At 44.7% G+C, this 19,767-nt stretch overlaps 1 protein-coding gene and 1 long non-coding RNA gene across 8 annotated transcripts in view; one reads left to right on the plus strand and one right to left on the minus strand.

Annotated features, from left to right (window-relative positions):
- LOC143366397 (uncharacterized) overlaps nt 1-19,425 on the plus strand; it is a 175,358-nt gene extending 155,933 nt beyond the window's left edge. For 3 of the 7 annotated variants that reach the window (XM_076807461.1, XM_076807462.1, XM_076807463.1), the window contains 15 exons: nt 9,631-10,412; nt 10,797-11,330; nt 11,426-12,200; nt 12,572-12,745; nt 13,279-13,449; nt 13,772-14,083; nt 14,444-14,765; nt 14,837-15,083; nt 15,176-15,359; nt 15,471-15,687; nt 15,865-16,056; nt 16,139-16,386; nt 16,734-17,272; nt 17,601-17,778; nt 19,096-19,236. In XM_076807461.1, the coding sequence (XP_076663576.1) occupies nt 10,087-10,412; nt 10,797-11,330; nt 11,426-12,200; nt 12,572-12,745; nt 13,279-13,449; nt 13,772-14,083; nt 14,444-14,765; nt 14,837-15,083; nt 15,176-15,359; nt 15,471-15,687; nt 15,865-16,056; nt 16,139-16,386; nt 16,734-17,272; nt 17,601-17,772 (4,413 nt within the window). In that variant the 5' untranslated portion in view covers nt 9,631-10,086 and the 3' untranslated portion in view covers nt 17,773-17,778; nt 19,096-19,236. Of the gene's footprint in view, nt 1-9,630; nt 10,413-10,796; nt 11,331-11,425; nt 12,201-12,571; nt 12,746-13,278; nt 13,450-13,771; nt 14,084-14,443; nt 14,766-14,836; nt 15,084-15,175; nt 15,360-15,470; nt 15,688-15,864; nt 16,057-16,138; nt 16,387-16,733; nt 17,273-17,600; nt 17,779-19,095 lie in introns of all 7 variants that reach the window. The other 4 variants (XM_076807464.1, XM_076807465.1, XM_076807466.1 and 1 more) reach the window with 4 other exon arrangements.
- On the minus strand, nt 7,712-9,679 carry LOC143366400 (uncharacterized). The gene is made up of 3 exons (XR_013084730.1): nt 9,581-9,679; nt 7,796-7,961; nt 7,712-7,737 (listed from the first exon to the last, which is right to left on the minus strand). It is a non-coding gene; the product is annotated as an uncharacterized LOC143366400 (long non-coding RNA).
- Nucleotides 19,426-19,767: the final 342 nt, after the last annotated feature.

A 19,767-nucleotide genomic window follows, 5' to 3' on the forward strand; every position in this document is an offset into this window, starting at 1 on the left:
GTTTGCTTAGAAGACGAATAGCTCCTCGATTCGCCCCGGGATTGGAGCGCTCGGATACCTGCGGCTTTGCTCTGGAGCCTCGTGCCCCTTGCTAGTGATACGTCTTCGCGTAACGGGGATACGTTCTTCTTCGAACGTGGATCTTTTGTTATTGGGCTTCCTCTCCGAGGACTAGGAGCAACTGGGGATGAAGAATCTCCGAAGAGCAACTTTTAGACTCCATCACACTTCAGTTAATTCATGAAAAGTAGATGGATGTAACTCTAAGAAAATTTCGAAGCTCGGGAAGCCACGTCACGGGGATCGTTCACTTCCAGCCGTCCATCGCGGGAGAGCAGAGCTCAAAGAAGGGTGCGAGAGAAAAAGATTCGTTCCCTGGGTCTCCGAGGGAAGGAGCAGTCAAAGGGTAGTACCAGCGAGATGGGAAAGTAGAGGAAGATACTTAATGGAGCAACGACGCCAAGAGGGGCTACCGTTTCGAACAATGAGGATGAGACCTCGGCGGGGAAGTTAGTTCAGTCGGAATGACAATGCTCCTTCCACTTCGACGGAAAATCAGTACTTAATAAAGCGGCCCATTCACCTGCCGGAGGTAGGCGACCGGCGAAGACGCAAATTGAGATGTCTCACCTGAATGGCAACCGCGGGACCGGCTCGAGGGCTCCTCCGCGCTATTATCGCCCGCGGAGCGAAGGGGCCGGTTCAATTTTACAGCGGGCTGACGGGAATTCGATTTCGCAGCGAATTGTCTGCCCCGACATCGCTGGCGATATTTAGGAGCCGTCGAAGGCCGACGAAATTCTGCTTTTAACATTCGAGGGACTTTGACGGTCGCTAGACTTCCTGCTGGAGGAAATTGAGTACTTACGGGTGAACTGAAGGTACTTGATTGCCTTTGCATGGAGAGGGAAGTTGAAGATAGCGGTCTAGAGATTAATCTCTTAAGGGAACTGTGGGGAATGCTCCTTGAGGTGGACGGATGCAGTAGTGGGGCCTCCAGTGCGCAGGTCCGGAAGGGGAAGGCGAAATGGGCGGAACTGGTAACCCCACCGCTCCGCAAGAAATTTATGTTATACAGATTCGTCAAAGAAAAGGGTACTGAACGTCACCTTCCGAGACAGGGAGTCTTTTCAGCTTGGGTACCTCTATTAGGGTAAAGTAGCCGAATGTGAGACGCGTTTCTTAAAAACATCATAACTCTTGACTGAGAACACTTGTATTAAAATTCGATACACGTTTCAAAAGTAGAATATGTATTCTTTAGGAAGCTAAGGTGAATGTCCGAATTTCTGCTCATTTAAGAGGTTACTCGTCATAAAGAAGGTGTAAAAAATTTGTTTGTGACCAAAATTTGCAGAGTAATTGATTAATTCTTTAATTATAAATGCACAAATTCAATAACTATTTAAGAAATATGGCAGATGCAGAGAGAGCGTTGAATCGGGTGGCCCTGGCGTTGACGAAAAGTACTGTAAGGGTTATACGAAACACAAAAGGGAAAAGAGATTCTTGAACTATATGAATGTGGTTATGGGTGGTTGTAGATGCATTAAGAATAATAAAAAAAATGTTAAAATGGCAGCCTTTTGAAGAAGATGAAACGCCCTGATTTGAGTCTGAGAAAGGTTTTGCCTCAAAATCGAGAAAACTTCTTTAAATAAAAAAGGACCGGTAACAGATGCGGTAAAAAATCTACTACCACCCATAGCCACATTCATATAATTTAAGAATCTGTTCTCCTTTCTGTGTTTCGGATAACCCTTACAGTACTTTTCGTCAACGCCAGGGCCACCCGATTATTTTACAACGCTCTCTCTGTATCTGCCATGTCTTTTTTTCACTGTCACACAAAAATTCAGAACAATAGTTCAAGATACAATAAAACAGTCTGCCAAACCTCAAATTAATCTGTGGAACTGTTTTTGTACGAAAAATTCATAAAGAATTACCTATTTTTCAGCCCAACAAGGCGCAATCCGCCCCTTAAGATCCCCAGTTTCTTATTACCTTTAATAACTAATACTTGTCATCCGCCAACTGTTCACCACCATTGTTACCCCTGTACACTCAATATCCGCAGACGGTCCCACCAGAACAGCTGTCCAGGAGACGAGCGCTCCTCGCGACCTCCCTCGATACATGTTGCAGAAGCCGGGATCCAGCTGCGCGCTGTTTAAAATTCATACAAAGCGGAGCCAAGGCAGTGCTGACCCACTTGAGGCCAGCTCCGCAGCGAACAGTGGCCCCCGTATTTGGACGGCAGCGTGTCTAGCCCGCGATCTGTTCATTAAATTCACGACCTCGGGGAGCTCCAGGCATGCCCCGATCCCGTGCCCGTCTCCGCCACGCGTATCTCCGCTTATCATCTGACACGAATACCTTGCATCCATGATTCTGCCTTCGATGCACGTCGATCCTCTTCCCAAGCGAGATTCAACGATCTCCTCAGACAGTGCTTCGGAGAACGAAGCCTGAGAGGCTGAGGAGGCTCTGTTACTAGATAAAACTAATTTATTTTCAGGTATTTCGGCAGCATTTCTGCAGACGGACACCGGGGAAGACGCAATGCGGTGTCGTTACTTAAGCGCGGTAGATAGGAGGACAAGATTCCAAGCGATTGCGCCACCTCGCGCGAATTGTACCAGTGATGCGCTCGTGGATCATCTCCGCACTGTGTGCACAGTGCAGATGGCAATCAAAATTTACTGCTACCTACCCAGATCACTACTGGCTTTCTCTTATCGTGGGTGAACCGTCATTCGCGGTACTGATGCTGGGGTTTAGGAATTATCTTGTATAAAGAGGATTGGGGGTGGAATTATATAGTGGCAGTTGGAGATGGTAGTTTTAGAAAACACACTCATCTCCTACATCAACACAGGAGAAATGAGCCCATTTCTCACATATTTGGCAGCTTATCCACCTTTCTACAAGGGAATCAGTTCTTTTGGACTAATTAATATAAAAGAAGTATCATTTTTCTCGGTCCGTCTTCCGCCTGTAGTTTTTAACCATCCTGGAACAAAGAGAAACTTTGGTTTTTATTTCCAGGTTTGTGAGGGGCATGATGGAGTAACTCTCATTTTCATTACCCCATCATGCTCCTTCTCGTCTCACTAGAATCATATGAACACTGCCCGAAACATTATTTACAAAAGTATAAAATAACATACGTACCTTACAGCCAGCTAAATTCTGCCTCAGAAACACATACTTACCATTTTTTAGATATTCTTTAAATCCAAACTATTGATGAATTCTAAACTTTAAGGCCTGGTCTTTTTCAGGGACTATTTTTTTATAAAATGGCACTAAGGGGTGAGAGCAAAGATATACAAAAAAAAATTTCGACACGTATAAATAAGAGCCATCCTAGTATTATAGCGTTGCTATTAGCACGTAGAATATTTTCCGATAAGAAAAGTTTCTGTAATTTTGGCACTTATAGTGTTTTCTACGAGGACTCTTCAATTCTTGACGCCAGTAATTGTAATCGAAGGAATCGCGGACGAGCAGAAACTACTCCCAAGGAAAGCTAGCCCCCGTAAAAGTGAAAATCTCGTCGATCAGCGCGGTGTAATTGCGTTTCCACGGGGACGGTTCCAAAGAGTCGGTGGTCTCGGGACGATCGATCGTCGCGAGAGTGCCAAGGGAAAACGCACTTTCACGTTTTCTTGGAGCTCTCACGCCCGGCGTGGGACAGATTTGCGGCAATTAAAACGCGCGACTCCTGTGAATGGCCGTTTAGGCGCCAGCAGGATCCTCCGCTGGAGGATTGCGAGGAGCTTCTCTGGAATTGTTACCCGGATCGAGATCGCGTCCCCTTCGAACCTCTCCCTGGGCAATTTTAAATGGCAAAGTAAAATCCCCCGAATTTTCTCTCGGCGATTTTAATCGAACGAATTATCGGCAAATTTCGTCACGGGGGAAGACGGGACTGTTGTCGAGCTTGGAATATTCTGGACCCATCACGAGTTTCGAGTTTAATCGCATTGAAACTTCCAAGTTGCTCGACATGCATTAACTTGTCTAATACATAGCATTAGCTTCGTCACGCCGTAGACTTTGCGCGAATTTCACCTGTCCTGGCTCGGAGCTACTGTAATCTGTTTGAAAGGCAAACACCTGGGAGGCAAGCTTCCAAAAAGCGGTTACATCGTTGGATACATATCTTGTAATTATCATATTCTATAGGTATAAAAGCCACAGTGACTCCTTCAACGCTCAGCAAATAAAAACATAGGTGTATCATGCAATAGTGACATTTGCTAGAGCTAACGCGCATTTAGACTTTTTACTTTGGATGTGCATCGCGGATGATTCATTCATAATGGATATGTGTTCATCTACTATGAATGTAAATTCGTCAGAAGGAGACACCTACTGGCTTTAATTTATACACTAGTCATTATAGATGAAATGTAGATGAAAATAATCTTTACACCTTTCAGTGTGGATGAATCATCCACGATGCACCTCCAAAGTGTAAAGTCTAAATTGAAGAACTTGCAGTAAGAGGGGTGCAGCTTCATTCTGTACCGTTTTTAAGTTATGACGAGTAATATATTTAAAAAAAATATCTACTCCGTTTAGTGCACGTTTGATGCAAATCCGAGAATAAATGCGCGATTTATTGCAAATAAATAAAAATAGACATATTAATATTAAGAAATTGAATATTAATATTGCTATATTAATATCAATATTTTTATAATATTTTTATATCAATACCAATACTTTTATAATATTTTTATATTGATATTAATATTTTTATTATAGAATATTTTTTCGCCAAAAATAAAAATAAAAACTTATCAACTGAATAACTACTACTATATTTTTCAATTAGTGTTCTCTTTTTAATTTTAAATCCAAGCTATAATTCTATAAACAGATTTTTCTAATTTACTCGAAGTTGACAAATATGGAGCTGCAAGGTCTCCTCTTGCTACAAGCTCCTCAAATTCGCCTGAAAGTATCCATTCCCCAATCATCCAATAACCCTGCCTAGATACTAGTCATGATTGTCCCCAAAGAATTCCCTCTGTCCAACAAAAAAGCTCACTTTCCCACCTTCCTTTCTTGCATGTGCACAAGGGACCTCGCTATTGTTCGGCACACCTACAGTTAAGTGACTCGACTTTCGGGCCCCGATATCATTATCTATATCGAAGCAAAGGATGAGAGCGTCAAGAAGAGCGCGAACCTGAATCATATAATTATCGCGATGTATCGTTCTTTTCCCCAGCCACCTTTTCTCACCTCCCGCGAATTAACTAGACTCCCGCGTAATTAACGCAATTCATCAGGGGCCAACACCGGCGACGCGAGTCACGCCTGGACGGTTCCCAAAGATGACTGTCGCCCCGTCCCGCTTGTTGCGCCCACGCGGGGGCGAGATTTTGTTAATAACAACGAGGGTGGCCGTCGTGTAGCGTCGCAATTAAACGGACGAGTGTGCACGGGCGCAGGTAAATGATACCCTTGTACTCACGCTTCGACGCGCTGCTACGTGGAGAACTAATCGAGTCTGTTTTCATCGAGGAACACGGTATCAGTGGCATCTCGTTGATAGGCTGACTATGGGGGGCCGTGGTAGGATGGGGATGTGCACTGCTGTTCGTACGTATTAGAACTCTCTGTGTGGAATAATTCTGAAAAAATGTTGGAAATTTATTAAACAACTTTAACAAATTTTACTTTATTTGATATCTTAAATTAAAAGCAGTTAACAGTATTAAAGTAAAAGTACCAAATATCATATTTTCTGCAAGCATAACAGGTGTGTTAATACTTGTGAATGGCAGTGTAGCTGGAGCGAATAGGAGGTAGTTTAATCGTGAGTATTTTTGTAGCTGTTGAATTTTTAGAGTTTAAAAGACCTTAGAACGGTGATCTCCAAAGAAAAATGGTACCTAAAATGGTGATAATTGGTTCTGGAGATTTGGGTTTCCTGAATTTATTGCGCAGGAAAGAATTATTATTAGTAACAATTATCGAGTTAAATCAATAGGAAATCTAATGAATTCTAGTGCTGGTAGGAATGTTGCATGAAATTTTGGATTTGAAAAATTCTGCTATGGTCTGCACAGGCAAATGATTTACTAAACGTTGTTACAGAAATCTCATAATCAGAACCCCCGAAACATCCATTACTCTCTTACACTCCTGCAAAAAAGTTCCCCACTAAATTGTTTCCACAAGCAAATGTTATTTAGACATTTTCTGACAAATATCCCCTACAAAATTTGCATAGTCCACGGCAAAAGAAACTGACATAACTACCTGCATCTAAATCCATTTAATCCAATTAATCTATTCTGTCTAAAACAACACTGAAACATCGATCGATCGAAACTTCCAGCTCTGTTTAAACCTTCGAAATTGATAAATTGGCAATGCCTCCCACGCAGAAGCCGTATGTATGTTACTTCAGTTACGACGGCTGGATAAATCACGCGGAACAGTTTGTAAGTCGATGTAATCGTTTCACTGCGGAACAAATAACCGCGTCGATGTTTCTGACGTTACGCAGACGTTCCCTGGCGGTGTAATAACAAGTCACGCTAAAGCAAATCTATAAAGGACTGGCTCCGCGACTCCTCGCGGAAGTCTGCTCAGTGTTAAGAACACCTTGGCACCAACAATGAGCTTTCCTTTCGTCTACAATTTTCCAACCCTGCCGCCTCATTACGAGCCTCGGGCACCGTAGGCGTACCATCAAAGGGAAAACACGCGAAACCTCGAAAGTTTGAATTCATAAGCAAATTCGTGTGAAATTGTAAATCATCACCCACCCCCAATTTGTAAAATGCTCTGTAGTAACGAGGTAACTTTTACCAGGACAATTAATTCTGCGCGTGTCCTCTGTGTCGCCTGCGTTCAATCAACTGTCAGGTTTGCTAATGTGCTGTGCTAAAATTACACTTCGTTATTGATCTTAATTTATGAGGTATTGTGTAACTAGGAAAACTTTACTACACTTACAGGGCCGGTGATAAAGAAACCCTGGGCGATACTGGGGCCCCAGAAAAATGGAAAATGTAGAAAAGAGAAAATAAATAAGAAAAAAATTAGAAGGAAAAGTTCTTATTTGATTAAAATTAAGAAAAAAATAAATTAGAATATAATTTCTAATATAGTAATATAATAATCTAATATTATTAATGATACGGCAATAAAAATGTCATATAGTTAAATATGTTAATGTTTATTTATTTCTATAATTTTTTTATTTTATTTTCTTTATTACTGTTATTATTATCCTTTTCTCATAATTGATGTGAAAGATGATATGCTTGTTGACGGTTGAGAAATTGTTTGGGGCCCCAAAATATTTCTTGCACTCAGGGCTCTCTATAGAGAAGACCCTGACGTCTTATTATGTCCTAAGGCTTTCAGAAATTTCGTATAAATTTTCAATATAATTTTATAACAATCTACCGGAATTGGCTTGGTTAATTCCGAGTACTTTTGATATTCTACTATTCCAAGTAGGGATTAAGAGTTCATGGGGCAAGAAGGTTATTAGAGCAGCAGGTTTTTCCCGCGAGCCTGGAAAAGATTCTCCCCGAGGAGCCAGTTTTCTGCAAACTGGTGACAGTCAGGTTGGACGGAGCCGAGTCACAGCGGGAAGACGGTACAGATAATTAGAAAAGTCCGACAAGCCGAGATATCCTTCTCATTAGTGGAACTAGTTTGTCATTGCCCCCTCCGCGGCGCGTAATTTCATCCCACCTGTCTTCCGCGAACAGACAATTATCGCCAGGGTTAATACGAATTTTAGATCGCTCACCCCCTGCTATAAACTACTCGAGAAACGGAATTCGAGCTTCCCAGCAGACGCGGAGAATTTCTCCTGTCTTTCTTTCGGGAGGATGCTTTAGTCTCTGCAACGTGAAGCTCGCGCCATGATGGATTCTCCATTCATTAGACATAGGAGGTGTTCAGGGGTGCAGGATCTGGGAAATATTTAGTGCTCGTTAAACTGAGGGGAATAATGGGCACGGGAGGAAGATTTCAGGGTAGCAAAATGTGGGTATGGTCTCTAGTTTGATTTCAAATTGAAGCTGAATTTTGAGGATCTGAGTGAAATATTTTACCATTTTTAAAGGAACAGTCCCAAATTTTATCGCAAATTATGGGGATACTTATATATGAAGGGTTGAGAATCATAGTGGTCTAAATCCGAATTTTGATAATTTGAGTAACAGTTTTTAAGTCTTAAGGCTCCATCGGTTTACATTCATAATGAATTAAGATGTGACTTCATTCTTCACTGAGAAATAGGAACATTTCTCTTTGGCACTTAAGGGGGTACTCTAGTGTAACTGCCCGTTTTGCAACGCGATCTTTGAGAATTTAGTTATTAAAATCTATAAGTTTATACTATTTGGCGTTTTGCCTGCATATTAAGGTAGGTTTGAAGTAATACTCAGAATTTTTTTGATTTTTTTATCGCACATATACATAGATACAGTCGGTAGCGCAAGCTTCTTCAAAAAATTCTTCTCCGACAGGCGTTGAGGCGGGAACTGTTCTAGTCCTCCAAAATGGAAAAACTAAGGTTTATTTTCTTTATTGCTTGTCGCTATGGTTGAAACCACAGAGGCCGCCTAACAATACAAATTTGCATAATGACAGCAATTTAAAAGGAACGTTCGATTTTTGTTGATAAATTTAGCTGTTTTCGTTCTGTAGAATTAACTTTATAGAATATAGAGACTCGTCCGTGGTTCCAACCATAGCGACAAACATAATAAAGAAAATAAATCTTAGTTTTCCATTTTGGATGACTAGAAAAGTTTCCACACCACCGTCCGTCGTAAAAGAATTTTTTTTAAAGAAGCTTGCACCACGGACTATACGTGTGATAAAAAAGTTGAAAAAAATTCTGAGTATTACTTCAAACATACCTTAATATGCAGGCAAAGCGCCAGATAGTATAAACTTATAGTTTTTGTTAAATAAATTCCCGAAGATGACGTTGAAAAACGGGCAGTTACACTAGAGTACAACTAACAAGAGCAGAACGTTTCGAAACGTACTGGTGTCAAGGCAAAACATTACTTTACGCGGAACATTATGCGAGTGACTTACAACACTATGAATCTCGGCCCTCCATATCACCCCCCTGCCCTTCACTCGCTAGAAAAATTCTGAATTAACTAAATTATAAGTGGTCTCACAATTTGGTTCTTACTACTACAATTACGTATAGTTCAGCATATAATTCGCCTCAAACATCCCTCAAATAGCTTCTCCCCTCAAGCTAGAGGTCAAACAGTAAGTCTTTCAGCCCCATCTCGAAAGTAGACTACATTGCGCCTCTACTCAGCCAACATCCACCCCGTCTACAGCGAACGACCCCGGAAAAGGTCGCCGAGACGGCGAGGCGTCCCGGAACGAGCATAATTCCGATGCAAACAAGCAGCCAGGGAAATAACAAAATTCCCCTTAACTACCTGCCGCAGACGCGACGCTCTCGGAGGTAGCAGAAGTAGAAAGAGTTCCCCGCAGAAGCGAAAGTAGAAAGAGTTCCCCACGGGCCCCGAGAGTGGTCAGAAATCAGGAGAATCACCGTCGTCCTCCGCAGAGCGCGCTAAACGATCTGCTTTCTGTCGTTTCCAGGGTAGAATGCGGCGACACGGAACACGGTGCTGGTCGAGGCGATGAGAAGGCTGAATGGAGGCGGAGGAAGCCTCAGAGCCCCCTGGGGCTCCGACCAACGTTTCCTCGTGCATCGAGATCAACCGTAACCGTGCCACTTGCCAGCCGATCTAGAGCCTCACCCTGCGATCCTCGCGATCCAGGCTAGCGAGGGGTTAGATCTTAGCCTCGACCTTCGACGAAACTTCGAGCCTGAAGAACGGAGCGAATCAGCCTACGGAATAAATATACAAAGAGTATCATAGACGGCCTCTGATCACCCTCCTCAAAATACACTAGAATACTGCCCAGCCGAAGAATAGTACTAATATGACAGTGGATCGCCACGAGCTGGGTGTCGATCAAGTAAAGAAGTAACGAAGCACGAGCCAGAGCACCGATCTTGTTGGTTAAAGGCTGAGAGCGACAGACTCAACGATGGCCGCGCCAGTGATCGAGAAGAAGCGGTTCTTCTGCCGCGAGTGGGCGTTCATGAAGCTGTCCCGGTGCCTGGAGCAGAGGCCAGCGTCCAAGACCTGCGGCGCCCTGATCGTCGGAGGGCCAGGAAGCGGCAAGACAGCGCTATGCGCCGAGCTAGCTTGGCCGTCGACGGGTGCCACCGCCAGGCACCAGAGGTCCTTGAACAGGAGGCTGTTGGCCAGACACTTCTGCCAGGCGAGGAGCGAGACGTCCCTGTCGCCAGCTCAGTTCGTCAGGTCCCTGGTCGCTCAGCTCCTGCAGGCTAGCTCTGATGGGATACACAGGTGGGTGGTGATTAATGAGACTCCTGAGGTGCATTATATCGAGTTTCGTGTGAGTTTTGGGGGTAGATGAGAACTGGGATTGATTTGGATACCTTCGAGTGGTACCACTTGGTAGATGTACGTTTAGCTATTGGACAGCTGGGCCTGGGTCTACTCTGGCGCGTGTTCTCAATGTTTTAAGTTATATTAGAAAAACGATCTCTAAAGTTTCTAAGTGATATAAAGGGAATGCTGCGTGTGTCTAAACTGGTATCACTTTTAAGGATGTAAATCGATCACAATCGTCGCTCGGTGGATACTCCTACTGAACTTACCCTGAACATTCCCTGTCTCCTCGTCAGCCCAGAATATTTCAAAGAGTATCTGTTTGAAACACTTTCGCAGAGCCTCGCCAAACTCCCCGACCCCAATCAGCGCGACCACGACCACCAACGCCACCACGGTGCCCATGACCTCGAGGGAGGCCGTGGCGGAAGCCTACGCGGAGAAGCTTCGGACGGACCCAGATATACAGGCCGCATTGCAGCCAGACATTTTGGACAGAGATCCCGACGAAGCCCTAAAAAAGGCTCTGCTATTTCCTCTACTGGAGGTCGAGCCACCAAAGAACTGTCTGTTCCTGCTGGTCGACTCGATCGACGAGGGACAGACCTTGAACCCTCCCCAGACTGGCACCAGAGACTCCAGAAGGGAGAACGAGAACGTCAGTCGGACGATCGCCGAGCTGCTGGCCAACCACCACCACCTGTTCCCGCAGTGGTTACTTCTGGTCTGCACGGCGCGACGCCAGAGCAAAACCATCTCCAGGATGTTCACCGGATTCCGCAAGATCTCGCTGGACGACCTGAGGAAGCCGCAGGTGGTGAGGGACGTGCAGCAGTACATCCTTGCGCGACTGGACCAAGAGGACGCTCTCAGGTAACGATCCTCCATTTCGATTTTTCAGGGTTCTAGAATACGCCCTCTTGGCACGATTGTAGCAAGGAACTGATCGTCCGTTCTGTTCCCACCAGGCAGCACATCTCGAACGACACCGCCGAGATGCTGAACCAGCTGCACATCAAGAGCAACGGCTGCTTCCTGTACCTGGAGAAGGTTCTCGACGGCGTGGCGGAGAATTTCATCGTGCTGCGCGAGGTCCGGGAGATACCGGGCACCCTGAACGGCCTCTACCTCTGGCTGTGTCAGAGACTGTTCAGCAGGAAGCAGTTCGCCAAGGTGCAGCCACTGTTGAACGTGATACTGGCCGCCAAGCTGCCTATAACTCAAGAGATCCTCTACAAATGCGTGAAGACCGCCTGCGCCACCATAACCGTCGAGGACTTCAATCGACGCCTGCACCTTCTTCGCAGAGTGATCTCGGTGTCTCGTGCTGGCGCGCTGATGCTGTTCCATCACAGTTTCGCCGAGTGGCTGCTCGATGTTAAGCACTGCACGCAGAAGTACCTGTGCTCCGCGATCGAGGGCCACGCGATGCTCGCCGCGTATTACACTCTTCGCGGCACGGAGCTAAATCCTGATGAAATCTGCGTGCTGGGGCAGCATCTGCAGCGCTCCATCACTAGCGTGGCCGCTACCAACTGCAGCCTGGATCTGCACACGCTCCAGGTGCTCTGGATGATAGGCAGCGGGGCGTGCATCGAGGACTGCTACTTGGACAGCTCCGAGTGCATCCTCTGGCCCAGGCAGGAGGTGAAGCTGCTGAGGTTGCTCATCGACGCGGGGGCCAAGCCGTCGGAAAAGGTCGTCGAGGACGACGCCAGCAAGGATGCTATTTCTTCTAGTCAGGTATGTAGTTTGTGGAGGCTTTTAACGCAGTCTATGTGAGAAATGGGTGGTTAGCGAGGGTTCTTCCGTTGTGAATTATGGTGGAAGTGATTTCTGATTGCAGTAGGATGCTCGGGATGTCTTGTAACGATGGAATGGTGGTGGTAGTCATATCTAGTGGCCTTTTCTGCTTAATACTTCACTCTGTCCTGAATATGCTTTATAAAATATTATTCCTCCACTGTTCTGGGATCAGACATCATAGTTACCTAGCAATTAGTCATCCCGAAATCCTGTATGCAAGTGATGACAGGCCAAGCTGGAGGAATCCTCAATCTTGTGAACACTGAGCTTGGAGGCAGGGTTTGTACAACAATTGTTTTCTGTGAAAGGTCTCGCAAGACGTAAGCCCTATGGATGAATCTCCCAGCGAGCCATTAACGGAACTGCTCGGCGAGAGCGGAGACATCAATCAAACAGATTCTTGTGGACGTACAGTGCTGCACACGCTTGCTGCAGATGGTAACGCATCCCTGCTGGAGCTAGGCTTGGCGACTTGCCCTCAGGTAAGCATCTATCCCCGAATGTCTTCATTTGTACCGATGCGCAAGAACTTGACTGGCGCACTCAGGATTTAATCTTAAGTGGAGCCAAGTTGAAGGGATACAAATATTTTTAATGCAAATTCACTGAAATTCATTAGATGATTATAAAAATTTCTTTAAAAATAAAATCCACCAAAAAATTTCTTTTCTTCTTACAACCCACTATTTTGGCCAGTGAACTTGCGTTCTAATTAGAAATTGGTCCTAATTTTTAGCTCTCGCCACAATTATCAGTTCCGTGCCAGCGTACTAGTGGTAAGAGGAAGAGATCCTCTACTCCCTCTTCTCCTTATCACTGGAACTGATATGTGTGCCCAGACCTTAATACTTGTCTATCCCCTTTGCAAACTTTCTCCTCTAACACTTGCGACCATTCAGAGAAGCTTAAATTTTTGCTTGCACTGTTAAATGGTACCAATCGGGTCAGAAGACATATAGGACAATTTCATAAACTAACGAATCTGTCAATCAATGAGATCCCTCCAACTCCACAGGCAAAGCTGGAAGCCACTGACCGTCACGGCCAGACACCCTTGAACTTGGCCGCCAGACACGGTTACGCGGACGTGGTTCGAGTGCTACTGGCTGCCGGTGCCTGCGCCGATCACGCTGACTGCGACGGCTGGACCGCCCTCAGAGCTGCCGCCTGGGGTGGGCACACTCAGGTAGTCATTTCGTCACGATTAGCTAACGGTGCATGGGGAACGACTAACTTAATTTGCTAGAGCAATATCAACCCCTTGATACTGGATTATTATTCCAATACAGAAGCAACATACCGCTAAAGTTACTCATTCCTCAAAGTAGAGAGACTAGGCGCTGCAGCGTCTATTGGTAGAGTAGCCGCAGTAGGCTCGAGCATTGGCGAGTTAGCGGGGCTGTTTTAATCGATAATGGCGAAAGAAGCGTAGTTGAATGTACAAAAGGGATCGCGTTGTAACGAAGAGGAGAGGCGGGGTATAACAGAGGATGAAAATGAAAATGCAGGTGGTCGAAATGCTGCTGGAGCACGGGGCGATGGTGGATTGCGCCGACTGGGATCAGCGCACCGCCCTGAGAGCGGCCGCGTGGGGTGGCCACGAGGACATCGTTAAAGCGCTTCTGCAGCACGGCGCCGACGTCAACAGAACCGACGACGAGGGCAGGACCGCCTTAATTGCTGCCGCCTACATGGGTCACAGCGAGATCGTCGAACACCTCCTAGACTTCGGCGCGGAGATCAATCACGCCGATAGCGACGGGAGGACTGCCCTCAGCGTCGCTGCTCTCTGTGTCCCCTCCAATCACGGCTACGCAAAAGTTAGTTTACTTTCACCTCCGCCAACAGTGTACAGGATGATCCCACGCGGCGTTGGAGATATTCCTGGAACCTGTTTAGTTCTCAACATATGATAGTAGAATCACATGGTTCCGTTCTTATAAACTAAAAATGACATTAAAGCCTGCCTTAACATCCACCTTATCACACCCTTGATACCGGATACTGTATGCGTATAAGAATATCAATATTGAAGGGAAGATAGGTACAGACCAATCTAGCTTCTGAAATCACCTTGCACCGTTATCAAGTTCCAAAGGTTTCGATGAAACCTTGCGTGACCTATGCTCTTCTCGGGACTCGGTTCTAGTTTAATGGACCTGGCATCTTTTATCGTACAGGTGGTCACGATACTCTTGGAGAAAGGGGCTGCGGTTGATCATCAGGATAAAGATGGCATGACACCGTTGCTGGTAGCTGCGTTCGAGGGGCACAGGGATGTTTGCGAGTTGCTGTTGGAGTATGAAGCGGACGTGGATCACTGCGATGCCACGGGGCGCACTCCTCTGTGGGCAGCTGCTAGCATGGGCCACGGGTCGGTTGTCGCTCTTCTGCTGTTCTGGGGATGTTACGTGGACAGCATTGACAACGAGGGCAGGACCGTTCTCAGTGTGGCCGCTGCCCAGGGTGGCACAGACGTGGTGAAGCAACTGCTGGATAGAGGTACAGGTCCTTTCTTTGTTAGGCTATTAAACACACCTTGGGAATTTATTACGAAATTTATGGTGCCTTAGGTCTCGACGAGCAGCACAGGGACAATTCCGGCTGGACACCTCTGCACTACGCGGCCTTCGAGGGGCACGTGGATGTCTGCGAAGCGCTGTTGGAAGCTGGAGCCAAAATTGATGAAACTGACAACGATGGGAAGGGAGCTCTGATGCTAGCGGCGCAAGAGGGGCACGCTACCTTGGTTGAAAGACTGCTGGAGCAACACAGCGCGCCAATTGATCAGCACGCTCACGACGGCAAAACTGCATTGAGGTAAGCTCTCAATGTCGCTGTTCAAGCGGAGATTGAAACACTACCGCGGTCCATTTCACGAGGTTGTTTTTAACAACGAAGAATGATCATAGACTTGCAGCTCTGGAGGGCCATTATGACACTGTCAAGGTTCTGCTGACTCGCAACGCTGACGTGAATGCGAAGGACGCGGATGGCAGAAGCACCCTCTACATACTCGCTTTGGAGAACCGATTGGCAATGGCGCGGTTTCTATTGGAACACGCGCGTGCCGATGTGGAAAGTAGAGACTCGGAAGTGAGTAAAGTCTTCGTATTAAATCTCTAAGAACGTAGTAAGTATAGGCGAGATTTGAGACTCTGTATCTTTATCGAGGATCTTTTTAGTAAAGCTATCGCAACTTTACAGGGCAGAACTCCTCTGCACGTGAGTGCTTGGCAGGGGCACGTTGAGATGGTAGCTTTGTTGCTAACAGAAGGTAGCGCCAATGTGAACGCTTGTGACAATGAAAACAGAACACCCCTTCACTCTGCTGCCTGGCAGGGTCACGCGGCCATTGTTAGACTGATGCTGGAGCATGGAGCTACCCCCGATCACACTTGCAACCAAGGCGCAACGGCTCTAGGTAAATAATACAAAGTTGCTAAAACCTCAAATGGTATGACGAGCGAAATCTTTGAACGTAAGAGTGGCGCGAGTCAAAAGAGATAAGAAGGGCCCTTATGATAGTGTATCTCAACTAACGAAGCACGAGGAAGAAAGTGAAAGGAAGAGAATAACTGTATCGATAAATATTAAACAGGTATTGCTGCACAAGAAGGCCACGAGCACTGCGTGCGAGCGCTCCTGAATCACGGTGCTGACCCCAGTCACTCGGACCACTGTGGTCGAAATGCGATCAAGGTGGCTGCCAAAAGTGGCCACGACACTGTGGTCAGGCTACTCGAGGAACATTCTGCTAATCAACGAAGCCTAAGACCTGGCATTAATGGAGGTTAGTCTGCTTCGCGCGAATTATGAAATATGTACATCGTAGGCATAACAGTCTTCTAATATGCATGTATATTACGACACAGGTGGGAGTAGTAGCGCTACTTCTGTAACCTCCAACTCAACGGCCGAAACGAAACCGTCGTCGGCTATTCTGAACCCTCTTTCGACGCAGTACAGCCCAGCAGAATCTCCAGACTCGACGAAGAGGAGAAGCTGCGTGTCCTTGGGCAATAACTCTAGCAACAGCAAGTCCAGCAGCAACCTGACCGGCAGCACGAAGAGCGACCAAGGGAAGTTCAACCAGAACTCGATGGTGAATCAGGTAATAAAAGTAGGTATATAACAAAGATGTCTTTAATGCTTTTCCATTAACTCGTAACTGTACTGTTGGAGACTTTTCAATTCCGATACCACTTCCAACCAGCTGATTCCGTCACGTTTCATTGACCGCTGGCATGCTTTGTTCATTCTGTTCTTATGCACCCGTGTACAGATCGTTTTCTCAGCCTCTCCGCAAGGACTTGTCTCTCTCCGGTACGGCATACTCACTTCACCCTCATATACATACATAAGATACTAAACGCAACGCCCAGTAACGTAGAAGCCATCTCGATCTATACACGCTATGATCTAATTCAACCACGAGATTCTAGCGTTATCCGACTCCTATAATTTTAGACACCATTATCTTTCACGCAACAACTGCAACAATGCTCGAGGGGAGCGAAGAGCCGACCGCTGAGCAAACTTTTATCGCCCTTGAAAAGCGAGCCGCAGAGCCCGATTTACGCGTCGCCGCCGCACTCGCCACTGAGCGACAGCCTGATACCCTACTCGCCCACGAACACGAGCCCGCCGAGCGCCCAAACGGCAGCGAAAGTCATACAGAGTCAGCTGGGAGTGTCGCTGTTAACCGGCAGCCAGAACGTGCCGTACAAACCGCAGATGGGCGGATACAATCACGCGCCGGCCATTTACGAGCCTATCAACATAAAAACCGAGATCATCGACAAGAACGACGTTAGCAAGCCGTTCGAGCTGACCAACGAGATGTTGGGCCTGAGCGTCGGCAAAGACAAGAAGAACGGGCTGGACGAGAAGAGAAACTCGGCCGACACTCACTTCACTAGGGACACACACATGAGGATAATACTGGGGAACAGTGGAGCTGGCGTTGGCAGAAGCGTAAAGCACGCTTCCGACCACACACCTGCCAGGTAATATTCGTCCTCTAATTTCTTAGTTATCTAGCTGCTATGTAGTGCTGATTATTCGTGGCTCGTTACATTCTAATGCGGCGATTCCCAACCTGTGAGTCGCGAAGTGTTCCCTGGGTATTTTTTTAATATTATTAAGTTGGAATTATATTCTGAATTACCTATATTTAATGTGTTTCTTTATCTTAATTTACTTTGCCTTATATGGGGGTCGCAGGTTATTTGAATATTATAAAAGGGGATCGCAACTCAAAAAAGGTTGGGAAACACTGCTCTAATGCTTTTGTTTAAGCCGATACGTTGAAGTGGATTAACGTTTTGATTACAGTGCAAGTAACGCAAAACCAAAGCGCAATGGCTTGGTGTCCAACCCAGCCATGAGATTAGTAGCAGGCGTTAGGAATGGAATTGAGAATGCGACTAATAGAAATAAACCTATTACAACGCGAGTAAATGGATTTCAGTGGAAGGCGGAGGCACGAAAGGAAACACCTTTGTAGGGACAGGTATTGACACAGTTTTACTTTTGAGGAGCGCGGGGAACATCTCTGACCGTAAAAGCAAACGTACACCTTTCGTAAACCTTGTATTTTTAACGAAGTGCAGAGGGAGAATAAGAAATGCTTCCTACGAGATATTGTACACGCGATTAGAACAATGTCACTTGCTGTATCTCCTACAATGCGCCGTATAATTTCGTTATGCTTCACGAATATGTACAACCAACAATTTCCATTGAATCATACACTTAGAATTAGAATTTAAATCAGAGATCTAAAATAAGTTATTTTGAAAAAAAATTGGAAAAAAGTCATTGAGTAAACATTGATTTTTATATAAATGGAAGCCAGTTATCGTTAAATCTCAAAGAAATTTCTCAAAAAATGAAATGATTACAAAATATTAATTTTTAATTGTTCTGATTAAAATTTGTTTTGGGTACCAGTAACCATTATCGATGACCCGAATTTTATTTTGGTTACCAATAACCATTATCGGCAGCGAAACATTTTTTGGTTACCGCTAACCAATATCGACGGGAAAAAAGTTTTATAATAATTTTTTTTTAACCAGGAAAAAAATTTGCCGTCGATACTGGTTGTCGGTAAACAAAATAAAATTCGGTTCATCGATAATGGTTACTGGTAACCAAAATTAAATTTCTGTTGTCGATAATGATTACCGGAGATAAAAAAAATTAATCATTTATAATGGTTATTCGTAACCAAAATCGTTTAATTAAAGATATTAACTCTTCTATCATAACTTTTAAAATTTGTCTTATAACAGTTATGATGTCTGATTTAAATATCTTCGACCCCTGGATTTTTATTATTTGATTCGATTCACAATTTTAATTTCACGATTATCGAATGACATGTTCTTAGGCTTCTTTATTTTTTTTTTTCGAAGTTTAATCGTAGTTTTGTGAAGCGATACTTTACAGTATCCGATTGATTACACAATGTCTGAGAATTAGAAGTAGTCGATCCTTATGCACTGTAATCGCAGTGCCTGATCTTGGAAGTGGTATCAGTAGATCTTTTCGTTTCCCTTTTACTAAATATCATAACGTGTCGACTCTGCATGGTGACGAATAACTATGTATAACATTAGATCTTGCGATACAGATAGTTTACCTTAGCGGCAGTGAGTTTTGAAAGTTTTAATGCTCTGATCTTTTCAGAATAACTGGTCCCACTAATCCACGTTTAAGTGTGCTTGTGTTGTGTCGAGTTTATTTATACACATAACAATGACTTCGACGCGCGTCGCGAGAACGATCGAGGACTGACATCAATCTTTAATTTTCTGTGATATAGGTTGTATTGGCAGAAAGGCCTCAGCAGGACACTGGGATCCGTTATTGCGGCTGGCGAATCGTAATCACCAAAAAGCGAAAGTCAATAAACAAATTTTTTTCCTTTTATTTGAGCAAAATCAAATTACCTCACATGAAAAAGTGAAAGAAAGAGAAGCGATAAGGTTTATAAAAAGCCCGATTAAACCGGGGAGACGAAAATTGCGTATTAATAAAAAAAAAACCAAATATTAAACAACATAGGAAAATATGTAGATCTAGATATGTAAACTTACGAAACATGACTTTGTATAAATGTAACGTTAATAAAATTCTTTACTGATCTCACTAATACTTCATATAAACGACAATGAACTAATTATCGGAAACCTTAAGGATTTAATAGTCATGATTTTAATGGAAGAGCGATAGATTTACGAGATTCTTTTTCTTCTTCCGAAGACTGGATGCAGACGGGATGCATAATGTGATGTTCTAACGAGTAACTCGAGGAAAGATAATGCAGAATTGTAAAGATATGTATAAATTATATTGAACGGTTGAAAGGAAAGAATATATAGCACGACGATGCGAACTCAAGTTACAAATACGTAAAATTATGGCCTGAAAATTACGAACGTGTGTAAATACACATCCCTTCATGTATTGTGCACGATCATATTTATTATATTGT

The sequence above is a fragment of the Andrena cerasifolii genome, chromosome 2 (assembly GCF_050908995.1).
Source record: "Andrena cerasifolii isolate SP2316 chromosome 2, iyAndCera1_principal, whole genome shotgun sequence".
Lineage (NCBI taxonomy): Eukaryota > Metazoa > Arthropoda > Insecta > Hymenoptera > Andrenidae > Andrena > Andrena cerasifolii.